At 42.5% G+C, this 27,071-nt stretch overlaps 1 protein-coding gene and 1 long non-coding RNA gene across 5 annotated transcripts in view; one reads left to right on the plus strand and one right to left on the minus strand.

Annotated features, from left to right (window-relative positions):
- Window positions 1-27,071, plus strand: part of agap3 (ArfGAP with GTPase domain, ankyrin repeat and PH domain 3) — a 124,243-nt gene that overhangs the window by 22,457 nt on the left and 74,715 nt on the right. Inside the window, exon 1 of one of the 4 annotated variants that reach the window (XM_035948236.2) lies at window positions 21,489-22,090. The exons of 2 other annotated variants lie outside the window; for them this stretch is intronic. In XM_035948236.2, the coding sequence (XP_035804129.1) occupies window positions 21,970-22,090 (121 nt within the window). In that variant the 5' untranslated portion in view covers window positions 21,489-21,969. Of the gene's footprint in view, window positions 1-21,488; window positions 22,091-23,994; window positions 26,013-27,071 lie in introns of those variants that run through there. One more of the 4 variants, XM_023270342.3, reaches the window with a different exon arrangement.
- On the minus strand, window positions 10,868-22,084 carry LOC129349945 (uncharacterized). The gene is made up of 4 exons (XR_008603111.1): window positions 21,961-22,084; window positions 17,107-17,226; window positions 15,921-16,029; window positions 10,868-15,710 (listed from the first exon to the last, which is right to left on the minus strand). It is a non-coding gene; the product is annotated as an uncharacterized LOC129349945 (long non-coding RNA).

Consider the following 27,071-nt stretch of genomic DNA (forward strand, 5'->3'; position numbering starts at 1 on the left):
CTCATCTCTTCTTCCTCTTTGCTCGACACTTCTCATTCTCTTTCTCTTTTCTTTACGCAATCTGGAGCAGATAAAAATGGCCGTGAAGGAGATTTTTATGAAGCTACCAGTTTTGATGAATAATTCCTCTTCTGTTCCAAGACTCTCCAAATATGCATTTTGTTAATGATGGCAAGTAGGTGGAAAAAATTTCTTTTCCATTGTCACGTCACCACTTCTGTTCATATTTCCTTATTGCAGTGCTCTATAATGTGTAGAAACACATTTTTTTGTTGCAGAAGTTGCCACTTTCCTTGTCTCATCAACTTTTCCAAACAAAGGAGGGATGTCTCAGGTTCTTTATTTCCTACCGTTTTCAGGCATTCTTTTAGCATCGCACCGCAGGATTTTGGCGCAAACGTCTCCTGAAAGTCTTCCAGAACTTTGAGGAAATAGAAGTTGACGCAGCTCTTTCTACGCTAGTTGAATTTAGCATTTTTGGCCACACGATTCACTCTGCCAGTCTTGGAGTGTGAAATTTGCTGTGACATGCTCTCTCGCTATCGCAGTCTCTTGCTGTCTTTGTTTTTTACCGTCTCTCATTCATGCTGCCACACAGTGAACATCACTGCTTCCCATCTACTTGGCCTTTCTCTCACACACACAGCTTCACTGGTACTTGGGCCCTAAATTATTTCAGGGTTTAGTTTTCAGTTTTGTTTCACAATGACGATCTATAATAAAACATAAGTAATCTCTGTTTTCAGTTAATTTTTATTTCATTCATTGACAAAAGAAAAAAGCAATTCAATACAATACAAAAAGAAAACAGCACTCAGAGAGCACAGTACTCCGCCAAGGCTGCTCAGTTGTTTATCATTTGCGACGGCTGAAATCTTGAAAGTCATGGCAGAAATCATGGCAACATAGAATATGGCCATTTAATATAGATGTACCCACAAACAAAATGACCTTGCGGTGAGCACAGGTGTGTGTTATGCATGTATACATTATGTACGGATACGAATGGTGTGACCTAAATATGTAGCAGGTGGCAGGAATTGATGGGACTTAGAAACATCCCCACAATTATTAATCAATGGTTCTTTGTATCATTTCCGATAAGTCCTGATAAATCTGCAATGGTGAATTTGTAGTAGGATCACAATCATGTGATCATGAGCAGGCAGCTGACATAGTGTTCACTTGTAGTCATGGATAGATAGATAGATAGATAGATAGATAGATGGATAGATAAAACATTTATTGATCCCGCAGCAGGGGAAATTTCCGATATAGTTTACAGTGACACCGTGCCGCTATCTCGCAATGATACAGAAATTTTTAACTAATCCATGGATCCAGACTATAAACCGCATCACTGCCTAAATCTAATCAATTGGTCCTTGTGTCATTTCTGACCTTCTCTGAAAATTTCATCCAATTCCGTGAGTCTGTTATTGAGTAATGTTGCTAACAGACAGACAGACAGACAAACCAACGCCGATCGTGATATACCTCCACCGAGGCTTCGCCTCCTTGGCGGAGTAACAAAAGTTTCCAAACTTCTGAATGGAATGAAGCAGAAAGAAGAATAAATTTATGTTATCTGCCCCCTTTATAACAATCTGTTTACAATGAGCATTAAAAACAAACAACAAACAAAATGACTATAAAGTCTGAGAGGCCTGTAAAGCCACTCTCACTCATATGGAGTTTTCTTTCATGACAAACACTATGATACTCTTAATTCATTTCTTTGTATTTTAATAATATGCTGGTTTTAATTACGTTTTAAAATCTTACATGTGATTTAGATTCTTTTGATTCCTCATCTAGATTGTTCCATAAATTGACTGCTTTCACAGAAAAGCAACATTCCATTAATTTCCTCCTAAATCTTGGTTTTATGAAGATCTCTGTTCCTTTTAAGTTCCACTTACTTTCTCTTTTTGCAAATATGTTCTGAACAACTTCAGCTTTTATCTTTCAAAAAACTGTTTTTGTTAAGGAATGATTTGGATGCAGTTAGCCGGAGCTGTTACTAATCTGTTGCTTTAATCTTGCTTTAATTACAGTCATACATGTTTTCTATCCATCGTTAAACTTCAGTATTCGCAGTATGTTAATTATTACCCTTTTGGAGTAATAGCTTAATGTGGCCTCTCTTGGTGTTTGCATTGTGCTGACTTTACTACACTACCACAGCATCATGTCATCCTACTAATAAACAGCTCAACACCACGCTGAAGCACACGGAGAGGGGAGCATCCGGTCTTCATGGCCATGGCTGGCATATGACGGGAGGAGGAGGAGGAGAATGGGACTCGGCCGCCGGATGTGTTGTCAGGAACCAGTCATCACTCTCTTCCTAATCTCCCTGTTCACCCCCTTGTTCACCACCATCTGGAGAGGATGCCAGGGACTGGCCTGGTGGCAGAATTAGACTCACGGGCTCGGAGCGCTGCCAGGCTCGAGAAGAAAATCCTGGAGGGAGAGAGCCTTTTTGCAGTTCACGCTTGTCTGTCCTGCGTCCTTGCTCTGTGGTGTTGGACGGCAGCCTGCAGTGCTGACGTCGGCCGCCCTGCCTCTCAACAAGACAACATCTCGCTCATCTGGCATCCAAAACATGCCCGTAAAAACCGAGCCCCTGATCGTGGATTAGACAGAGAAGCATCAGTTTAGGATGCATTGTGAATGAGCTGCACCTCAGATCAATGCAGCGATGCGGAATCTTTGCCTCTTTTATATTTTCCCCACCTTCCTTTGCGGTAAACTCAAAGCGGTTAAGGTCAAATTTGTGTTAGAGGTGCCTGGTTTCTCTCTGAGCTTTATTCCCCCAGAGAGCACTGAAGTCCAAATAATGAGCGTGCCAGCTGCCTAATACTTGGCTGCAAAAATAACGAATCCAATGATGCACTGAGCATGTGTGCATGTGTTTTTACTGCGTGTGTGGCTTTCTACAAATAACACAGTTCTGACTGTGGATAATGGGTAGTGCATCAGATACTGTCTACTTTGACCCTCTTGTCATTTGATTCGATGCTGGTTGGCTAATTGGTGATGTGAACAGAGATGGAGAGTGAATGAACACACTCTCCATGGTTACCCAGATTTTATGCTTGCAGCGAGCTGCAATAAGGAACATTTTGTCTCTGTCAGTGTGGTTCATAAGCCAGATGGAATTTAGACTGCATGGAGAAATAATTTCAGTTCGCTCAGTGGACTGCTGGTTCCAAAATGTCTGATTATTTCCTTCTTTTCCTTCATAACTACCAGTCCAACTAGCTGTAATAACCTGGTGGCCACCGGTTTGCTTTCACCACTCATATCCTGTCAGCCCAGTGGTCTGCTGGGAGAGGAGACGGGGACAGGAAGTTATAATAGGTTGTTTGCGGGGGAGAGTGCCAATGTTTGTGTGTGTTCACAAATGAGCGGTCTTGAATATGAGCCATGAGAGGAGCTCATCCTCACTGATGAACTGCCCCTGATGGATTCCCTCCCCCCACAGTTATATGGGTCACGGTCATGAGGGATCTTCAGATGGTAACACAGATCAGTCAAGTCCAACATGAGTCACGATTCTCTCAGACTGGTATAATTTGGCTCTAAGTGCTCTGTACAGTATGGGCTGTAGCCGAGACTGTAGAGGTACTTAAGTCTTGAGGGCCACAAAGGCAGCCACTGCTATCCTTACAGCAGACACTAAAAAGAACCCTAAATCTGTAATTATTCACATCCTTTATTTCTTTATCTTTGTTAACAATTGAGGTATTTTTTTGAATTTCTCTTCCTCTAAACTTCATTTCCCAGCAAGAAGGTTTCAGTGGTAAAAAATCAGTCATTACCTCCTACCAGACGCACTCAGAATCAGCTCATTTTTTAATGTGCAATAAGTTTAGTATATTTTGTGAAACCATGCAAAATTTTACCTTCATAATATAAATATTTTTTGAGCTACAGGCCCTTGAAGTATATTTGAGCTTTCGTAACTTCACAAGAACATTTCGCCAATTGATTTCACGAAATCAATTTTACATCCACTCTAAGTTTCAAGACCTTTATTTATCACAAACACATTTATACACAGTATAATGTGCAGTGAAATGCATTAGGCACCTGTTCCAGACCGAAACACCATAATAGGAATAATAAGAATAAAACACACAATGAATGAATGAATAGATAAATAGATAAATATATATACACATACACACAAGGCGAAGATTGTCTGTTGAGTCTCTTGTTTCAGGAAGAAGCTCCTCCTCATCCTCTCTGTGTTTGCTGGGTTGAAGCCCCTTATATTTTTATTTCGGAGAGCAAAAAGCAATCAAATCTAAACATATTTTCTTAGAAAACAGTAATCAGTGTCTAAAATACTCTGCATGTACACACATACAAGTTTGTAATTACAGAGGCTCCTCTCAAGTTGTTGACATCGAAACTCCAGAGGACGTGACCTTAGCGTCCTCAGCACACCAATGGTAGCTACATGTTTGTGCTGTGTTCGCCTCCACCTCTAACATCATCACATTTTAAGATCTTACAGATTTTCGGATGGAAAATTATTGGTCTTGCATAACATGACTGTTTTCTTTTTTCAGCTCCTTAATTATGAGAGCTGTGTTTCAGAAACGGTTTTCATAATTATGCTGCAGCGTTCAGGGTTTGAATTTGAATCTTGTCTAGACAGAAAGACAGTGTTTTCATTGAAAGGGAGGATTTATGTTAGAAAAACATGGACGCTGGAGTTGTTGCTCTTTCCTCCCATGAAAATCAATGTTGTTCTGACCTGAGGGATAAACAGTACCTGAGTCTTCCGTATTGGCTTTCAAACAACAGGATTTTTTTTTTCTCTCCATTCAATTTAATTAACCAGAAAATCGCTGAAGTTTCAGAGAGGAAAACATTGTCCCATTATGTACAGAACATAAACATAACCTATTGATGCACGCATTCTGGAGTTCATGCATTTCCTTTCGGCTTTGCTCAACTGAAGCTCCTCAACCGGGGCTGCAGTAATCAAGGCCTGGCATGCCGCCTTCGATTTGTACAATATGTGCTCGCATTGTTTGGTCGTGTAGTCGTTTGTAAGAAAAACAGCATGGAGCAATATGGTTTGTCCTCCCGTAATGTATCGTTGGTCTCTCACTGTGAGAGCAAGGTTTTCTCCTCTACCTCCCTCCCACTCTCCCTCTCTCCCTCTCTTTCCTTTCTCTCGCACTCTGCAAGGGTGAACGTGGGCGGCTGTACAGAGCATGACAGCAGTGCTCTGTTGAATGTAGACTAGAAATGAGGAATAAAGAAATACAACACCCATGGAAACACTGAAACAGGCCTGATAATGGTGCTTGTTTGTCTTCTGGGCTGTGGATGTGCAACCGTTGAGCTCCCAGTCGCTCCACCATTTTGTGTGCATTCTTTGAGCGAAGGTTTATTGGGAGACTTTTTAATTGGAAGTCTTTCATCGATGCTGTTTTTGTGTACTAATCTCCACTTTGGAAGTTTTGATGGTTTTCTCCATCATGCCGTACGTTTTGTCTGTGCTCATGCCAAGGGATGTTTGCATCCCATAAAGCCTTGGTTTCTGTGCTCGCCTTTATGTCAGCATCCTTTTCCCTCCGTCGTCTGCACTCCTGCTGTGACTTGTGCAGCGTGGGGCTCGGCAGCGGTGACACTGATGAGCACAGCATCAGCCTCCAGCTGTGCGTGCGTGTGTGTGTGTGTGTGTTGGCGGTTGCGTGTTTGTGGCTGTGTGTGCATGTGCTTCATAGTGAGTTTGCCTGTGTGTGTCACGCCCCCCTTGACAATGCGATGGCATTGATGAATGCAACTGCAGCTGGGCTGAACTGAACGTTACTTGTGATTCTGTCTAGCTCAGTTTTTTTTTCTCTTCTTGTATCTGACACAAAACCAAACAGCAGACAGACATTTTTTCCAGTTTCCTAACCTGTGTTATATCTGATGGAGAGAGAAATGGTCTTGGTTAGTCAGATAGCTGTGCAGCAGTCGAACTGGGTGTGGAGTCGAGGCGTCCGTGGCCAGTTGGGTGACTGTGCAGAAATCACTGCAGTGTGGACTAGGATGTATATGGCTGCACACAATACTGTTCTACTGTTTTTATAAGCATGACTTAACCAGTAAGTTGTTCAGTGAGACATTCTCCCAAAAAAAAATAAAAATCCTGCTCCTATTATGTAACTGCAATTATGTCGATATCTTAGATCTGCTTACTTGGTTGTTTTTGTTTGATAGCTGATTTTGATTTAGACTTGTGCTTAATTTTTCCACACATAAATCGCTTTGATGGAAACGGCACATAGTAATTGGAATTCAAATTATACTCATCCATCGGAGCTATTTGAAGATGATCTCTATCAGTTTTTTTCACTGCTCATGGCCTACTTTCAAAAGACTGAAGACTGGCACTTTCTTTAGTTCATGCCATCCCCAGGCTGATACAAAGCAGTGTCTGAGTGACTGAGTTTCCCACTATTTTAATGTCAAACTGCACTCTTATCTGAGATCTGTGGGGTTAAAATCCGAGCACCAGGTCTGCTCACAGAAAGAGACAGGCAGATGTGGAAATGAAATCATGAATGAACGGATGAATGAAAAATGAACCGTAAGTAAACTGCAAGTAAAATGTAAAACAGAATCCGTCTTGACACTCAAACAGGCGCGAGGGCTTTGAGGTTGCCTAGGCAACTGGTTGCCTGTGCGATGGATGGGCAAGTGGGCGTGGAGTCAACAGGGGTTTGTGGGCCGGTGAGAGCGGAGGCAGGCGATTGGCGCACAACACATGCAGCATGGGGGCTCAACGCCGATCATCTGACGGCGGTGTTGACCCTCGTCCATCTGCTGGGACATGAGGAGGTTCACAGCAACGTGACATGCTGGGAGTCCACGCACCCCTGCCACAGCTGGAAACTGAGAAGAGCCTCCTGAGCCACCGCTGATTTTAGGTTACTGTCTTTTATAGATACAGTGTTTAGACCATGTGCCCACGTGGCTTTTAACATCAGCCTTACTTGTCATGAGCTGAGTTGTAAGAACACATCCACAGCCTATAAAATGTAAAATATTAGTCTCATTTTTGAGTAATGATCCGAAGATGTTTATGAATAGCTCTATCAATTTGTCTCTAAAATGACAGAAAAATGCAAGAAATATTTTCTCATAAAGTTGAGTAACCCAGTGTCAAGCTTTCAAAAACCACCATTAGTCAGATGAAGAAAAGCATCAGTCATCACAACAAACGGCTTGAAAACTTGCACGTTTTTACAACACAGAAACTGAATTCCTAGCAATTAGCAGACAAAGTGGCTGCTGATTAATTTTCTGTTGATTGACGAACCACTGGATCTACTAATTGCTGCAGTTCTACTTTGCTGTAATGTAAGACGACCAAAAGTGCAAATCCTCACATTGTTGAAGTGTCAAGTGGTGAATTTGTGGCATTTTTGCTTGATAAAGTTGAACTTGAAAGGCTTTACAGAAATGTCATCATGCTTATGATGTTAACCCCTCCTGGCACACTGTGGTATTTGCTTGCAAACAAAATAGTCCTTCCAGTGTTTCAGTTAACACTTTCTCTCTCTGACACGCAGCGAGAAGCGTTAAGAGGCTCTGAATCCTATGAAAAGTGCTGTACAGGAAATACGCAGCCTTCTATTAAAGGTCACTGATCCTGTGGTTTTTATTTTAACCACAGTGAGGGCTACACTCTGACACTCTTAGCTACAAGGCAAGTTGGGGCTTCACATGAGCACAACAGCACTTTCCATAGTACATTTATTACTGCGGTGCATGAATGATGTTTGTTTTGCAGTAAGAGCCTAATTAGCATTCCCTCCTTGTAGCATTTGATGTCGTGTGTAAATACGTTCAGCTTATGGGGCTGCCATTTCTTCCTCTGTCACACACTCGCCCCGTTCATTTGCATTAAGGAGCCTCTCTTTAGTCGCTAATTATTCACATAAATTTCTCGTCTCTCTGCTGCATTCTTCCAACCTCAGGCAGCCACCTCAGCCATTTTGTTCTTACTTTGAGTGAGAGGCCGATCAACAGCGAGAGATTCCACTGAGGATGCGGAGTGCGTGGGCCACTACCCCACTGATGAGCTTCTTATGTAATATCCGTCTTCCAACCTCTCAGTGCTCGCTGGTGGTGGATTGTCCACAGTGAGCACAACCTGGCAGGTTTTCCTCTTGTGTGGACACAGTTAAGCACATTTGATCCACGCCTTCAGTTGATGAAATGTCGACACATAAAACCTGAACGTGATTTGGAACACATCTCTCACATCTTTTAACGGGATCTAGATGCAATGAGAAGAAAGTGTCTTTGGGTGGTCGCCCTGAAAGTGTGCATGCAAACAATTCTTCATCTGTCGGAGCTCGTCCGACTTTTTCATCTTTTGTTTGAGTGCAGGTAGTAAAAGAGGCCTTTACCTACAAATATTTGAATGACTGTCTGCATGTATTTAGCCTTTTAATACAGCAACAGTGACCCCCTGTGGCGATGCTCTGCCACCACACACACACACACACACACACACCAGGAGAGAAGAGTTTTTGACCTTTCATGCGAAACTCTGTTTATACATTTCAGCTGATAAAAGGAACAAAGTCGGTACACTGCATGAGGCTGAAGCCACCACAGAGTCACTACAAGAAGTGGGTTTACCCATGAGCACCGGAGATGTCAGGAATAGAAGGTGTCTGCTGTGTTGTGCCCGTCTCCACGCTGTATGTGGGCAGAGCTTATGTTGGGATTTAGATGAATCTCTTCCGTTTATTGTGTCAAGGCAGAGCTCAGTTGTTGGCTGAAGTCAGATTAGCCATTTGTTTACTCTCTGCAGCTGTCCCTTCTCCGGGGCCGGTGAACACACACTACTATATTTTGGTTATTATCTCTGGATCTGCTGGTTTACCTGGAGCATCAGGAAAAAAGCCAGTGTGTCAGTGTAATTCTGTCTTCATCTTGACTTGGCTTTTGTGTCTTTCAACTTTGTGTCACATCAATCACAGCCTTATACAACTAAGCTGCATTTTGTCCAGAAAGAAACACGTTTTCTTCCTGAGAGGTCAGGCTATGACAAGGTAGAAAGTACTTTCAGTCTGAAAGAGCCACAAACTGAGTCAGAACGGTTGGAAATATAAGTTAACAGCATGCTTTTACCCAGGAGAAAGGAGTCCGCATCCCACGTGGGACCATTATTTCTCGACTGAAGTTTCATTTTCACCTACTGTCTGGTTGGGTTTAGGCACCACTTGGTTGACCCTTTTTATAGAAGCTTGGTTAGGCTCAACACCCAAAACTGCTTGTGAGGTTTAGGAATATAGCACAGTTTGAGTTCAAATACAACCATTTTGCAATACGTTTGAACAGCTCCTTTTTTCTGGGTTACCAAGCTGCTGAGTCCCGCCCCATTTAATATGTGATTGGTTGATGAGAGTAAAGCAACAATGTCCGTCACAAACAAACGTAACCTGTGAGAAAACGTAATCGAGAATGCAGTTTAGTTGTATAAGAATGTAATTTTTTGGAGACGTGGCAGTGTCTTTGGTTGTATGAATGATGACCCTGGCATGTACGTTTAATTATAGTTGTCGTTTATCTACAGTGAAATCCTGACTTTGGCTCTGTGGTGGTTTATTTTCAGTCACATTCTCTGGCAGGCAGAGTTTATGACAGAAATCATAGCTTTAAATGACTTTGCCTCCAGCTACTACTGTGTTTGATGACACAGATGCTCATTGAGAAATGGGAAACCGTACTAACACCTGCAGAGTGATGAAATCAATTAAAACAACCCTGCACGGATCCAAATCATCACAACGTTCATGTTGCGCCTCTAATGGTCTTTGCAGCAGCTTTGAAATATGTGAAGGCTTTCCTGTAGAAATGAAGCCTAAAATAAGTTGGAAATTCTGACTCTCTGATGCTAACATGCATAAAGGCGCCTTGTGAGTGAGTAAGCGATGCCTTATGAATGCCTTGGTAGATGGATGGTCTCTTTAGGCCTCAGATGTGTTGCAGCATGAGTCATTCCTGGACCATTAGGAGATATGGAGACACCAACAGGATTACAGTGGACTGAGCAGCTATTTACTTGTGAAAAGGATAATTAGCAGTCCTTCTCCCACATATTTTTATTATTGGAGTCGACTTCAGAATAGTCAAGAGAGTTTATTCACGGTAGCAAGTATGGCCTCAGTGTAAGTTATGCATTCTCCGCGGTGTTTGTTTCATACCAAATATGCATGTGTCATGACTTTTTCAGTGTGTGCTTTCAAAGCAAAGTCTACTTAGCGCTGAGAAAGTGAAAGCCAGCACAAATCTGACTGAATCCCAAGAGCAGCTGCTTATCTGTCAAGTATTTCACTAGCAAACACGTATTTACCTCCTTAGACAGTTTACACTGGATGATAATTTGCCATTCGAGTAGCAGGAAATTACCATAGAGATTGACACATATACGATCTCTTGTTTCTTGTAAATGTTTGCTGTGTTGTTGCTCGTCTCAACGCACTCATCTAGCTTCATCACAACATAGTTGTGTGCCTGTCCAAGTTAGATGCCCATGAAGTAATTGGATGGAATAACTTTTGTTTGTGTCTGATTCATGCTCCCACAAGATAATCACTTCTTTCATTTATGCGTTACAGTAAAGTCGATTTTGATTCTCCCTGATCAGCTCTCTGCTGCAGATGGAAATGACGATCATTAAAATAATCGCTCATTTTGACAGTAACCTCGGCGGGCTTTGTCTTCTTGCACACATCAGGTGGGAGATTATCACCTGACGTCAGTACAAGATTAAAGCCGTGATGTCACCTGCACACTTGCATGCAGATACTCAGCTGGTGGTTGGCTGATAATGAAAAGTGCTGCAGTCGTGGTGATTTATCCTGATCATGAATGAAATGTGTATTATTTAAGAGTTATTGTACATTCTTCTCCTTTAGCTACTTTCAGGAATTCATATGAAAAACGCTGCAATTTCAGCTTGTTTTCAATTCAAATGTCAGCAATTTTTTTTAGCTTTCATGGACTTGAATCATCTATTTGATCCTGTTTAATGGTACCCAGTCCATTAGGTAGTCTGCAGTGCCTCTGACTGCATACCAACACAAAGGAAGCAGTTCAAAGGATGTGGACTTGTTTGTTACACACTCCTTGGGAAAACCTTTTTTCTTGCTGCTGCTTAGAATAATTTCAGCAGAGCTTATTCAATTTTGATTGTGTTTTCTTTCCTGTTGCGTCATCTCCCAAAACGCCCCAAATTCCAAGACGGCAGGGCTGGTTTTTAGTTCATCTGCGCCTTGAACAGTGATTTGCCTCAAAGAAGCAATCTTTGTGCTTTACGCTTAAATTCAGCAAGGTAAATTTTCACCTTGTTAACTGCCTCTCTGCCTCTGTGTTGTGGTTCAGACCAGCGATTTTGGGATATCATGTGTGTAAAAGAAACAGTAAATACGTCTTTTAAATTGTGATAAATTTCTGAATGGGCAAACCTGTATGGTAGGGAATTGAAAACACTCAAGGATCACAAATAGATTCTATCACCAAATGGGGACAACGTGTCACAACTGCTAGACAACAACTGGTCACATGGGGCCACAAGCCCAGAAAGATTCGTAACCACCACACTAAATCATTAATCAGAGGTTCCCAGTTTAGTTTTGTGATTCAGGTTCCAGACTTTTAGTGTTAGTTGGCATTTGGACAGTGTACAACTTACACTGAATACCAAAAGCCACTAAGGCTTGCCATTTTGATACCCATTATCATGAAAGTCCACTCAGCCACTGACTACTATCTGGCCCTTTGTATTGTTATTCATAAATTTCATTATCAGCCCTCTGAATGGTAGCAGCCCTGTGTTTCAGTAGATAGACGAGGCCTGGCTTGTAGGAAAGAGAGACTGATGTCGACATAATACTGGCCATCCTGCAGCTGTCACTGTGATGAGGCGCAAAACTGACACTGCGGCTGTGCTGATCTCATCGGCATGCAGCAGCAGCAGCAGCAGCAGCAGCCAGGCAGTCGGTTCAGACTCAATACAGACAAAGGGCCTATCAGTCAAAAATAACAGCAAGCGATGCGCACGTTTACCTTTTGATACCCCAAATACTGACCTTGACTGTGGACTGTTTGAACAGCTTCATTCACACTAGAGGTAAAACAGGGAGAGAGGGAGGTTTGGGATCCCAGTTATTTTTTGCACCATGCGGTATCTTTCCGTCATCAGCCCTGAAACTGTGGAGTGCTATAGCACCTTTCAGCAGGTTTCCACAAGCCTTCACACCTGTCTCTTCCTGCCAGGAGCCCAGAAATAGTGCACTGCAGCAGTGCGCTTCTCTTAGGGGTGGGCAGCCGTGTGACCTCAGAAGCTATAGTACCTACGGAGATGCCTGAGCAAAAATAGCAGAGCCGTCATCTTCTCCTAGTACTGTAGATCAGGCCGTGTGGGGGGGGCTTCCCCTGAATTTCATTAATCTTGGAGCGTCTGCAGTTATCTATCACGCAGGATTACATAACGGAGAATCAGATTAAAGGGCTGAGTCTTCCCAGAAGGTGTGGGTGCGGACGAAGCTGATGTATCTTGGTGGTTTAGAAGTGGCAGGTATTCGTAATGGTCTAGTTAAAGAACAGGTCTCCCTTCTCCTGGGGATGCTGCTGATGCAGTGCTCAGCAACCACGGGGAGGGTGGAGGACTGTGGGTGGATAGAATTGAGTTAAGGATGAAGAGACGCAGAAGGAGAGAGGAGGAGGAGGAGGAGGAGGAGGAGGAGAACCAGAAGAAGATCACATTTTTGTGTCATTTCTGCTGCTGAGGATTGTTTTCCAGTAGCCTAAACCTAAAGTCTCAGCTCATTAGGTTGCTTATTTCCATTAGGAGCACACAAGGGAAGATATGGGCTGCGTGTGGAGTGTGCATGTATTATGTTCAAACACATTAAACCTTGGTGGCAGGGGAAAAATCAATTGCTGAAAAGTTAGAATGGATCGGAGGTGTAAAAGGTTATGACACTCCAAATTTCTATGAGGCTCTAATGTTGAATAATAATGCATACTGTACATGCTCTGCATGCAGGATCTTTTCCATTAAATGCGTTCAAGAGGCCTCTGGTAAATGAAATAGATAAATCAGGACACATAACCATCTCAAGCACAGCATTTTTCACTCACTCAATGGCCATTTATTGCAATTTAGTTGCAATTTTCCTCATTTCCAATAATTCGCTTCAGGTGGAAAGATGCTAATATGTTCAGTTATTGAAATTAGTGCAGACTAAGTCTAGCGTCAGCCACATTCTGACTGTGTGAGGCATTGGAATTTGACATATCTGTCACAAAAAGTGGAGAGCTGATGTCTGCATCATTCCCATGGATGATTACTCCAAGGTCTTAACTGTACTTGCATGAGAGCTGCCTGCTTGGACAACCTCCACTGCAGAGCTGCAGAAGTTATTAAATCACTTTATTCGGTACAGCAGATATGTGCCTCCATTTAACTGACTGGATTCTGACACTTCCAGAAGGGAGAGTTCTCCTTGTCTTATAGAGACGGCTTGTCAGCATTTGAAAGAATTCAATCTGTGGTTTGGATGCAAGTCTGAAGGAGCTGTCTTGATCTTTCGTGGTAAATCTGTGGAAAAAAGGGAGTTTGGATGGATATCAGCTAATATAAATTCCAAATAGGTTTTATATATTCCCTCCAGATTGGAAACACAATACTTGTCTCTTCACATGATATGTCACAAGCTTTTAACCCCTCATGTTTGATCAAACTAACAAAACAGCTCCATTCATTGTGTAGATTTTGTTTTGCTGATTTGGCGTGATTCGAATACGTCTTTCTTTTGGAGGGAGGATTTGATAGCCAGGACTTCTTTCTAACGTTTTTACATGATTTTGTTCCACCTAGCCAGTGTCAAAACCTGACAAAGACTCTGCAGTAAAATATCAGGCTCAGAAACTGTGTATTCAGCACTCTGTGGTGCCCTGCAGAGAATTAGATCGTCTGATCAGCACTTCTGATCCCCTCACATTTAACTTTAAAGGATCAGTGTGTAGGATTTGAGGGAGTCTATTAGCAGATATAGTGTTCGGTTTTATGTCTTCACTATTGCAGGTTAAAATGAGCCCATCATATCGCTACAGGAGCCCAGGATGGACAAACTAAGCACTGACTGTGGAGGAGATTTTTTTTCATGTTTTTAGTCCTGAAGTCGCTACCATCATAGGTTTTCCTGTACGCTTGAAAAACAGCATGTACTGGTAGCAATCTGCAGTCTCATCAGTAAATGCCATTACACGTTGGTCATTTATTGTTGACTAAAAATAACCTTGATGAGTTCATGCCTGTTACCACGCTGCTTATTAGTATGCTACTGCTTTTATAACTTCCATTTAGTCTATTTTTCGACATGTTACTCATCATAACAAAGCCCCCCAGTAACGCATGTCTCTGGAAAGTTGTATTGCAGCAAATACTAGTTAGGCCCCATTACTCGATGTCCCCACATCCAGTTTAATGAATCTGGTTTTGTGGTTCATCTTGACCCGGTGCTCATGTCCACATTCTACCAGACTGAATGAAGCAAAGAACATTATGAAATGTTTCCTCCTCCGATGTTCCTGGCGGGGACAGGATGATATATCATTATGTTAAGGGTGCCTTAAAATGCCACAAGGAGGCTGTAATGTAGCAGCTCCAAGATTGACTTTGACAAATAGAGCTGTCATGAAACTTTACCAATTGGGATACAGATGTTTGAGGCTGGCCTCTCCAGCCTCGGCATCTCAGTCATGCAGCCTCTGTAGACGACGACTGAGCTGGAAGTAAGCCTCTGTGTCTGGATGTCTGACAGAGGACATGTTCTCATCCAGAATACTGATGGCCTGTCATTTCTGATAGAGATTCACAACATTTGCTATAAGTGATTTTCAGGTTATTCAATTTCACGCTAAGGTCCCACTTCTGGAGAGATTACAGACCTGTGGAAGCTGCAGGGTGGGGAATCTTTATCTGTCAGTTAGGTGCTGTCAGTTTGGAGGTATTATAGATGAATGTATTTGGGCAAACATAGAGTATTTAGTATGTTTAGCTTATCTCTGTCTGTGATGTATGATAGGAACCATGTTACCACACTGTGCCCCATTTCACTTGAACTGGAACTGAGATTTTTCATGGGCTGAACATTTGAGGTTTGCATCAGTCACAGATATGCCAGTTAAATGAGCAGAAGAACAATTAACCCTGCATTGAATACAGAATCGACGGAGCATCGCTGTCCTGGAGCCATTATTTGTTGAAAACTGATTGCGTAACTATTTCTAGTAAGCCAACAGCACCACAGGAACCGTGAATCTTCTCACACAGAGTTTTCATTTTGTGAAACCTGCTATTCTGAACTCCGTCAGCTTGATAGAAACAAATAAATATTCGTGTTAGATGTGTCAGCAGCTGCTCCTTTTGGTTGCGTGTTATTAGCGTTGATGGGGGGGGGGGGCAGTTGTAGGAATGATGGTATTCCTGCTGACTTCTTTGTAAAAACGGTGTTGTCAGCTTCATAACGAAGCTCCCAGCTTATTGTCTCAGCATGCATGGGCGGCACAGGAACGGAGACAAAAGGCGTGGGAAATTACATGGGAGCTTGTGCCCAAATGTGTCGCTATTCTTGGCCCTCTTTTTGGAACAGCACGGAAAGAAAAACCTTGAAGGGAGTGAAAAGAAGAAAACTGAGCAGAATTAGACAATATGCTGCAGATTTGACTTCATCTACAGAAGTGATGCAGAGAAAACATGATTGTAATGGCTTCTGCTATCAGTAGCATCTCAAGAGCATTATTACTACCTCGGGAAGAAGAGAAAGGGTATTTTAATGTCAGAACTGAAGTAAAGATAGCTTAGTGGTTTGGGTTACCTGACTCTGTTGTAGATAGATGACATCCGTGTGTGGTCGACTGATGCTGTGACTGACAGTTTCATTTATTTGAACAACTGCAGGATGGTGGCGAGATGCAAGAATGCACCTGAAAGCCAGATGGTGCATGACAAATTACATGTTGCTGTTGGAAGAAGGGAACTAGAGGATGATTCACTTAATATGATTGCTTGAAGGCTACAAACATTGGTAAAGTTTTTGAAGTACACTGCTGTTTAAAAGTTTGGGGTCACTTAGAAATGTCCTTGTTTTTGAAAGAAATGCAGTTTTTTTCAATAAAGATAACATTAAATTAATCAGAAATACAGTCTAGACATTGTTAATGTGGTAAATGACTAATCTAACTGGAAATGACTGATTTTTAATGGAATATCTCCATAGGGGTACAGAGGAACATTTCCAGCAACCATCACTCCTGTGTTCTAATGCTACATTGTGTTAGCTAATGGTGTTGAAAGGCTAATTGATGATCAGAAAAGTCTTGTGCAATTATGTTAGCACATGAATAAAAGTGTGAATTTTTTGTCTGGGTGACCCCAAACTTTTGAACGTTAGTGTATGTAAAGCAGCATGTAGTTCCACTCGAAGTTTGAAAACTCTTCTCCTACAACAAAAAATAGCCGGATTAAAGAGATGTCTTTCAGTTCAAATCACATCTCACACACTGTGCTCGGCCTCTGACCTGCTTTAATTAACAGTCGTCTGCTGCTTCACAGAGATGTCAACTAATTCTAGCACACGATAGCGATCACCGGTCATTATTTTCAGTAGATTTATTCACTCAAGACAAGCACATCTCATTCCTGCTCCCTGAAGCAGAGGATTGTCTTTATGTAACAATACCTAAAATCGTGCTGGTATGCCTACTACTTGCACATTACAATAAATACTACACAATCCAATACCACATCAAAGCTATTGCATAAAAGTGGATTTGAAGTTTTAAAAGATGACACCAGAAGTAAGCGGGGGTTTGCAAACTAATGTGTAGAGGAGGAGGAGGACTGGGAGCCTCCAACCCACACAAACCTGCCTGTAAAAACTGTGCATCTCTCTGCAGCTTCCTCCTACGTTCTCTCGGTGGTCATTTTGTCATCTTCTACAAACCAGTATGCTGCCTCTGTGTTTCCCTGCCCATTCCCAGTTCTTGAAAATTCGGACTGACCTTTTCTGTGTTCAGTTATTCCATTCTCTCCAGCCAAGTCTGCAAACCTCACCCACGGCCTTCTGCACCTTGAATTTCTTCATGTGACACATCATAGTAATATACTGGCTGGCAGGGTGGCTGTGATGGAAGCAGAAGTCAAAAAGTCAAGTTTCCTGCCTATTCATCCACCCATGCATGTACAGTACACTCGCAGGGACAAACGCACGCACAGCAAGCAAACGCTAATCCTTGCCGCCGTGTGTTTGGTATTATTTTCTGTCAAAGGAAACAGGAAAATTAGCAGTGAGCTTCTTGGATGTCAAACATTTTAATAAGAGCCCTTCATGCTGCTTATACGGCTTAGGTTATGCAACTAATACACGCTCTGTCACTGTCTCTCTCCCATTCAATTTCTTGCATTCTCTGTGTTTCTCTCACACATGCTATACAAATGCGCAGGCTCTCTCTCTCGAAACCTGAATTTTAGAGACAGAAGCGTCTGGAATTTTTTCACAGCCTCCCACAGACGTCCTCGAACCTATCATTTTCTCTGCAGTGGAGCAATGGTGACGTATGCTCGTCGCTAGTGCAGCTGAATTTTAAAAAGCTCTACGCCCACGCTCAATACCACTACTGCAAGCATAATTATCATAAACTTTCCTTGCTGTCTGTAGCCCTTCTCTGTGTGTCTGTGTATGATTCTTCTGACTTGTTCATTTGCAGACATTAATGCTGTGCAGAAAGGGGAGGGTGGAAGGCTGCGGTAGATGTGTGTCTTTTTGAAAATTGGCCGGTCGTTGTGTGATAATCGGTGCTGTGTAATCACCTGGGTGTGGGGGAATCAAAAGCACGTGTTTGCATATTTCCACTCCATTCTTGAGTGTGCTAGTACATTTCCTCTTGCATGCACAGATGCACAGATTGGCTTCTGTCTCACCCAAAGTGTTTGTTTACATTTTGTCTATGACCCATTCTTATTGTGGCATTTGGGAATAAATACTGCTGTACATTATTTTGGGAGAAAGACATTATTTCTACTATAACAAGCATTCTCATGTGAGTTTCCTTCTTAAAATATTTTCTAGATGTTTTTGGGGGGATCTGTGTTGGTAGTTTTTGGGGGGAGCCACAGCTACTGTTAATTGTGCCACAGAGAGCTGAATAGTCACACCCAGGAAAACAGCAGTGTTCCAGAAAAACTCCCCCATGGCTGCAGACACTTCGAGTTCACAGCGATAGTTTATTCACACTTTCGTTCCTTAAAGAAAAAAGTGACAGACTTTTCATCTATTTTTGCCGTAGCTGGGTTGCTACTGTGGCATAATCAGGAAGGAAATACCTGGGTGTTATGAAACTCCTTGATGTGATAAATTAAATAAATGTGGAACCGTAACCATGCACTGAAGGAACCTTGGCAATAACAGTCGTACTATAATTAGAAAGGATTTTTTCAGACAGTTTGAATCATCCATTTTCCTGCTGTTTTAGAGAAGTACTCTGCGACTGTAGCACAATTCAAGTAATTTGTCTGCTCTGCATATATGCTATACATTACCGCACTGATAGGAGATCATAAGACTCGACTAGCTGATGGCAATTACTGTTCCTCTGAAACTCATGAATAGGAAGAGGAGTAAATACTTTAAAATGCATGAAAATTATTGTAATGTTATTAGAGCTGCAAAAAATGTATAAATTAGGACATTCATAGCATCATTAGAGCTAATTATTATTAATTAATTATTAGACTAATTGTCAGCTATTTAATCATTAATCATTTTTTTCAGTTTTAGTTTTTTTTAAATCGTGAAAAACATTTTAAAAAGCTCTCTGATTCCCACATTTTTTATGCAAATATTTTCAGGTTTCTTTACTTTCACAGTCAACTGAATATCTTTTGTTTGTGGACAAAAAAAAAAACAAAGCACAATTGAGGACGTCAACTTGGGCTTTGGGAACTACTGATCGACAGATTTTTCTGACATTTTTGATATTTTATACTCTAAATAAGTAACTGGTTAATCAAACAAGATTCAGCACATTAATCTGCAATGAAAATAATCCCAAGATGCAGCCCTAGGCATCAGAAACCAGCTTGATTTTGTGCATCCTAATATATTTGATTCGAAACTTTCTTCAGATGCTTTAATGAGCAGTTTCCAAGGAAACTGCAACAACCGATCTTGTCACATTCTATTTCTATTTATTCACAAATAAGCAATTTACAGCATAAATGCTAATGTTAAAGTTCAGCATATTTAAATGCAGAAATGCAGCTAATAGGCTGGTCTGGTTGTGGTTAAAATTTCCTTTACATAAGCCTGCATATATGCATGTCAAATGATCATGGTGTTAATGTTAGCTGGAGATCTATGTGTGCCAAAAAAATGAGGAATACAGTGAGAGTGCTATGGGCATTTTATTTATTCTTTCCTATATTAAGTTAAATTAAGTCTTATCATATTTCCTTTCTTTGTCCAAAAAGCACAGCCACACTTGCAAGCCTTTTGTGCTAGCAACTGGCTAAAATCCAAAAGATGGCATCAGGAGTAATCTGTTATGATTAAAGCCTCGGGCAGAATCTCATATAGGGTCAATTAGCAATTCATATCTCATGCGCCTGGTCTGTGATGACGCTAATCACACTTGCTGACTCTGTCCGATGAAGTCAGACGTGTCCTCAATCAAGGAGTATTTCTGATAGCTGTGAATAATTTCATGCAGTTTCTCCATGTTGCAGCCCAACGCTTCATTCACGTGTTCACACAGGGCTGTATTTGAAGCATGACATCAATACCTATGAAAAGTCAGGAGCATTTTTGTCCTCATTAAACCTTTTGAGTCACTGTGGCAGGCTTTGACCCTGATTTGTCATTCAGTGCTCTCCTCAGGAAAATGGAGATGAGAAAAGCCTGCTTATGCTCTGAGGAAGTAGAAACCCCCAGAGGTTTGGTGTTTGTCCGTGACACCGGAGGATGCTGGATGCTCGACATTTGTGACTTGTGCTGCTGTTGTGTCTGCGTGAATGAGATCAGCAGCACCGTGTTGGCAACAAAAGGAGGCAGCGTTCGACTACCACCATGTACCTGCCTCATGCGGATTATCCTAAGTCAGGGAGCCTGTTTCATTCACTGCTCCTGCCATTCCTGCTTGCTAGAGGAAGCAAACCATCTTCATGAAAGAGCGTACATATGTGCATGGCTGTCTTCCTCGCACTGACTCATGCTGTAATACTGACGTGGAGTTACTAAGCTGTACTCGTGTGGTTTGGATGCATCATGCAATCTGCTAGACAACACCAGCGTTTGTCGCACATAATGTCGGGCTCCTTATATAAACACGTCAGTGTCTGTCAGTTCTGCTGTTCAGACTTACTTCTGCTGTGGTTTCTCCTAATAGATATTCAGAAATTGTCACCACTCCTGAAATTGCTTAAGCCCTGAAGGTAATTGATGTTGCTGTGGAAACCATCCTCAGTTTAGCCTCTTACTAACCCCAGGCTTACAGCAGGTGACTGCAGCACAGACACCACTGAATTTTGAAAGTTATCCCAAACTTTTTGCTTTACAAAATTCATAATGTAGCATTAATGCAACTTATACAATCTTATAATCAGTGACGTGACTGCCCCCCTCAGGAAGTGTAGTATATTATGCCAAATTATGTTTTTGAAAATGCAAGCGCTGTTACATAAGCTTTAAATATATTTAATTGAGAAGTGAAGGGAAAAAGTGCGACAATCTAATTAGGGATTCTAATGAGTTTGTCCAATAAAGCTATAATTTGATACACTGATATCTGCACAGGATTGAATAGATTGTAGATATACTGTGTGTATGTGTGGTATATTGTAACACAGTGTTTCTAAAATGCTGCAGTAGAAGAGGCATTTCAGCATATTTTTAAATTACTGACAAAGAAAAATCCCATATAGAGGTGACAGCGTTAACAGACATGATGATAAATTTGTGCCAAAAGTGCCAAGAAAGCCTTTGTGCTGCAAAGAACTTTGGATGTAGCTTGAAGGAAAGTGCAGGAAAAAGTCAGGTCAGAGCCATGTGGGCAAAACAACAACAGTAAGCTCATGTTTGTCACAGTGACGCACACAGATGAGATAAATGGCCAACACACACAGCAGGGCATCAGCTCACAATCAGGCAGATGTGTGCACACACAGATACGGAGGCGGAGGGGAACCTGAAAACATGCTATTCCAGTTTTTCTGAGAACACTCCCGCCCGCCATCAAGATATGGTTACAAGAGGGAGAAACATGTAGCTGTGGGACAGAGGAGGAGAGAGGGGCACACAAGAGAAGCACTGTTACCAGGTCAGCACTTTGAAATCCCAGGATTTACCACAGCACAGGTTTCCTCTGGACCAGACCGCAACAAAGACAACAGGATAGTGGATTAACTTTAATCCTATCAGTGTTTCTTATGTAGGACCCTGCTAACCAACACCTGCATTACCAGTTACCAGGAGGAAGCGCCTCTAAGTGAACCATAACACATGGCCTCTATGGGTCAGTAGCTCAGGCTGTCCAGTAACCGCTCAGACTTCTCTTAGTAACCGCATTATCAGGTCCGCGTGGAAGGCACATCACAACCACAGCATGATGCAAATGACAAAAGAGATTTCTTTGTTGTAGCCGTGCTGGACAAAAGCAACAGAGGACTAACATGCTGGAGCTGAGAATTGAGCTGCAAGGAGATTTTCGCTGCAATAGCTGAAAGAAACAAAAGAAGACGAAGCCCTTGAGGGGAGGAATGAAAAGATGACCGTCGTAAAATGACACACAGATTGAAGCACCACAATGTTTTCTATTTCTAATGGTTTATAGAGAGTCATGGCGAAGCCACTGTGAGCTTACAGGTAGAACATGTTGCTGTGCTTCGGGAACCGCAGGCGAACTCGACACCACCAGATCCAGTGGAGCGACAAGGACGCTTTGCTTGAGGATGAGAACCAGATCATTCCAAACCCCTGCTTCCTAGACGCAGGTAAAGAAAGGACAGCACAGTGAGCTCTGATAGGTTCACATGTGATCTAGGATTACTGTATGAGTAATACTATTATGTAAGAGTCTCAAGATTTACCTAATGGTGTGTGTATGCTTGTGGTTACAGTACGTGCTGAAAAGTTTCTTGGCACAATACGTAAAATGTTTTTGATTGTTATCATTTTAACTCCGCTGAGTGTGCTGATTAGAAGACAAAGGAAAAAATGCACTAAGATACACCTTCGGTATCAGGAATTTACTCACACTTACTTATAGACGGAACAAGGCAGCAAAGGCCTTTATTTGAATGAGCTAATGCTGTCTTGGAGCATGTTTTTTTTGTCTAACTCAGGAAATGATCATTGTTTCAGCTATTGCAAGGCTTTAGGGTGTTATAAAAAAAAAAAGTTTTTAACATCAGCTGCTAGTGAGATTCAGGTTTGGGCCTAAATGCTGCTGCACTTTCCAGCTCCTGGTTACACTGGATTTCCCATGGTGTTACAGTCATGATTATACTGGATTTGCCGCAGTGTTGCACTAACAGAAAGGCCACTCACTGTTGCCATTTTGTTCCATGTATTTTTCTGCCAAAATCCCACATAAGCAGTCATGCTAAACTCCCACCATGCACCTGTGAGTTTGTATGTAATATATGAAATATTGTAACAACAGATTACAATTTAGAATCCAACAATAAAGACATTTGTTTTGATCTTGTGATGAAACAACATCACAAAGGCTAATTATACCTCTGTACTGTAAATAGCTGCCTAATATACACCATTGCATCTTCAATGAGCACTATTTGCCCCAGCTTTCTGTACTACACAGATTTCCTCTAATTGACCACAAAGGGGCAGTGTTCCAGCCCTATCCATATTGTAGCGAGAGTGCTGCAGAGATGTGCAGGTAAAATCTGGCATGATTCAGTGGTGCTTTTTGTATTACGCAGCCCTGTATATGAGCTGTTCACTGATGCATCATAGAGCACCACACCTGTGGAAAAATAGGAAATGGAATTGAAAATGTAAAGGCTCTTGGGGTCTTTCCATTCTTAACATTCAATATGATGGTGCTATTCTCGGTAGGTCAGTGTGCTCTTTTCCTCAATGAAGTTAGGTGCTGAACAGCCTTCACAGTGAATGTGTAATTATGTTGAGACGTGCATCTCGACATAATGACCAATGTACCGTTTTCTGACGCAGTAACCACCAGCGCTTTAAAAAGAATACAATTTCCTCCCCATAAATAGCTGTCAGCCAATCTTGGAATTAAGCTTAAGCTCTCCCACTGAGTGTAGGCTGTAGTGGGAGCTACTGGAAGCGTGGTGTGTGGTTGTGTGGATACTCCATGTTACAAACACAGGTTATGCTGCTTTGGTGTTCTCATGGGTCCTGGAATGAGAGGCATTCGTTTTTTTTAAATGTTGAAATCTTTAATTATCAAAGTTATGAGAGATTCCTTATCTGTGTGCACAGTTTGATTGGGGATAGAGCAGTAAAACTGCAAAACTGGGAAATCAAAAAAGTATCTTACACTTTACTCCCTCCAGTAAACATGAGAATGTATCTCTATTTTTGTGTTTTGCTCTTGGTCATAAGAACACAAAGTGTCCATTCATGGCTGTTTGTTGTGGATTACAATCTTTGTTGATTATAGAAGTGTCTAATCAACTCAGTCTTCTCTTTATCTCTTGTTCACTTTGTCTGTTTATGTCTTTGGGGGCTATGAGCCGCTCTGGAGAAATCAGGAGGGCGTGTTTAATGCCCCTGGGATCCACTCCTTGTTTTCCATGTGTCCCGGGGGTTGGAAGGCAGCTGAAAGTTCAAACAGAGACACACTCCCTCATGCTCTGCATGGCAAGAGCTCAGAGATTAAGGGGTTTGTCTGCACCGCCAACAACAAGGATTGCTCACAGTTCGTAACTTGCCAAAGAGGAAGGATGATTCAGTTTTTTTTTTTAGGTGTAACTTTTGTTTCTGTTGCAGATATGGCTTTGTGGCAAAATAAGCAATGGAGAACCTGTTTTTCTTTTGTACTTTTGCTTGTACAGGACAGGTAGAACCGTGTGGGGCAAAAGCAGCTACCATCCTGTGTGAGTCTGCAGTATCAAGGAGCCAAAGGATGCAGGTGGCAGCGAGGCTTTGCACTAACTTGTTTGAAGTTTTTTCCCATGTCAAAGGTGAAGGATTATGTCTGGCATAGGAATTTAGTCTTCAAGAGATGGACTTCATGAGCTGAATCTCAACTCTTGGGCAGAATGTGAACCGTGGCCTGTGTTACACACTAGTTTTGGTGTGGGAATGAGAGTGTATGTGTGAATCAGTTTGAGTGAATTGAGATGCTATTCCTTAGCAGTGGGACCGTGGATGCGACCCCAAGGACTACAAGTATTGGGCAACAGCAGCAGGGGATGACTGTCTACCACATATCTGTAATACTGAAAGAAACACAAGAAGATGCAGCAGTGTCAGAGCTGGGATTGGGCCGAGTCACCCACACCCTGGTGGAGAATTGCCAGCCAAAAGAAGAGATAATGAGTGTAGTGCCAATGGAAAAGAGCCCCAGGCTGGGCAGGGCACGACAGGAGCTCGACAGGTGGCCCTCCCTGAGCTTTACAGGTAGAGGTGGGAGGCACAGAGAGGAGGTAGTTTTGGAGGAGAATGAGGAGGAGCTGGAGGAGGTGGAGGGAAAAATGAAGACTGACGGGTTTTTGAATCCAGGAAACTCCTCACAACACACCAGAGACGTGGCAGAGCTAACAGCTCAGATAGACACTCGGAGGGAATACGTAAAGAGCTCAACAATATGCTCTGGCAGCGTCCATTCTAAGGGACTTGTTCTTGGGGATCATGGTACCGTTACAGGACACAGCTCTCTGCCGCGGGCCGTGCTACGATGGCCACGTCAGGATGAAGCCCTGCTCGGCAGGAGGACGATGAGCATGTATGGCGACCCAGTCAAGCAACAAAGAGATTGGCAGCCTGAACCGGAAAGACCGCTGCGGAGGCCCAGGAGTGTTTGCATGCTGGCAGGCCCAGGCCAAGTCCTGTCAGAGCCACAGACCCAGCAACTCTGTAAAAGGGCAGGCATCTTAGAAAATAACCAGCAGTACCGAAGCAGGAAGGCTGAGTTGAGGGCAGTGGATGGCCTCAATCCTGTCGTTGCTCTGCGGCCATCTGCCCCTTCAGAGGTGACCCTCAGGGGCCGTCAGAGGAGCTGGAAGCCCAGGCCTGTCAGTATGACAGTACTGGAGCTAAGAAAGAGGGGCTCTGATGACGAATTAGACAGCCAGAGGAGCTGCAACCACACAGGCAGCGATGGAGGATTTCTTAAAGGAGGCTTCCGTTGGAGGCTGTTTGGCAAAGATAAGAACAAGGAGAAGGAGGATGTCAAAGATGCTGCATCTTCTCCAAAATCCAACAAATCTGATGCTTCAAAGAGTACATTGAGCTCCTTAAGGCGGAGCTTCAGTCTGCGAATCAGGAGGACTCGACCTCGTGATAAAATTAATACAGGGTTTGAGGGGGAATCAAAAGAGCGTTCTCGGACTAAAAGTACTGCTGAGGACGCAGCGATGACACCACGGCCTTTCTCGTACCTCACAGGAAGAACACTTCCACCTTCCAGTGAGCAGACAGAGGATGGGGGCATGGAGTACATTCAGTACCACAGCAGGGGAAAGGTCAAGGTGATGGAGGTTCCCCTCTGTCCAACCAAACTGTCTTCCAAACCAGTTCAGGAAGAACCAAGCATATGGCAGCTCATAGCCAACCGTTTCAGGAGGAAAGAACAGTCATACATTGGCAAATGTGAACATTCCCAGAGCACAGACACCAGCCAACATCCCCAGGCTGGGAATCATAAGTCACAGCCAGTCACCATAGAGACTCTGGCAGGCAATGACTCCCACAAAGGTCAAGGTAAGACCTGCAAGATTGCTGAATTTATTTCTCAGCTTAGTTCTCCATTTATAGCCCCTCGTTCACTGCACAATGAGTTACAGCCCAGCAGAAACACGGAAGTCTACTTTTTTCTTTTTTCTTTTTTTAGGATTACAGGCAAATGAAAAACATGTGGGGAATTGTGAGTTTGGATGGAACTCAAAAACGCCTGGTTCCAGAGAGTCCTTTTGGAATTTCTATTTTAGGTTCTTTATTTCGCCAGTGTTTTTCATGTGTGAACCTCCTGTTTGTATGCACTTACACAGCAATTACTTTGCCTTGTATAAGGTTTTTGAAGTTCAGTCAATGAGTAGGTAAGTACAGTAAACGGAAATCACCAGTGACTGATAAGAACACATTGTAAAGGCTTGTTTTAAAAGTGGGGCAGCTGTGGTATAACGGTCCCAGTGCTGTCTGTGTGTTACCCGGACTCAGGACATGAGAGTCTTGATAATGCTGTCTGTTGGCCTCACATAGAGGCAGCTTAAAGAAGCAGCATTAAAGCAGTTAGTGGCTGTAACGGGGATGCGTTTGGCAGTCTCGCAGGGCTAAATTAAGAGGGCTTACATGCTATAATGATGGGGAGAGGAGAAAACGACTTAAGCACTGTGTTTAAAGGTTAACTCTGTCAGTGGAGTGTGTTTGTCCAGTTGCCTGGAAGAGCAGGCAGAGAGAGGCAAATATTTGTAACTATCTGAATTAATGGCTGTGATTTGCTGTGTTTTCTATGTTAAAAACTCCAATTTCACACCTTCTCTGGAAGAACTAATTGGTTGTCTGTGACAACTTAATGACCTCTACAAGTGTCAGGTCGCGCATATCCTGTATTGTTTCTCATTAGGCCGATCTTTGGACAAGAAAAGGAGATATTTTATTTTTAACATAAAGCAGTCCGAGGTCAACTTTGTTGATCTGCTGTTTGTATTCTCATATGACATGTTACCAAGGATACCTGTTCTTTTGTGGCGTGGAGTGTCAAATGATATTTTTCCATTTATTCCACGGCAGTCAGTCAGTCAGGCATTAGGAATGTAGGTG

Source organism: Amphiprion ocellaris, chromosome 10 (genome assembly GCF_022539595.1).
Source record: "Amphiprion ocellaris isolate individual 3 ecotype Okinawa chromosome 10, ASM2253959v1, whole genome shotgun sequence".
In the NCBI taxonomy this organism is placed as follows: domain Eukaryota; kingdom Metazoa; phylum Chordata; class Actinopteri; family Pomacentridae; genus Amphiprion; species Amphiprion ocellaris.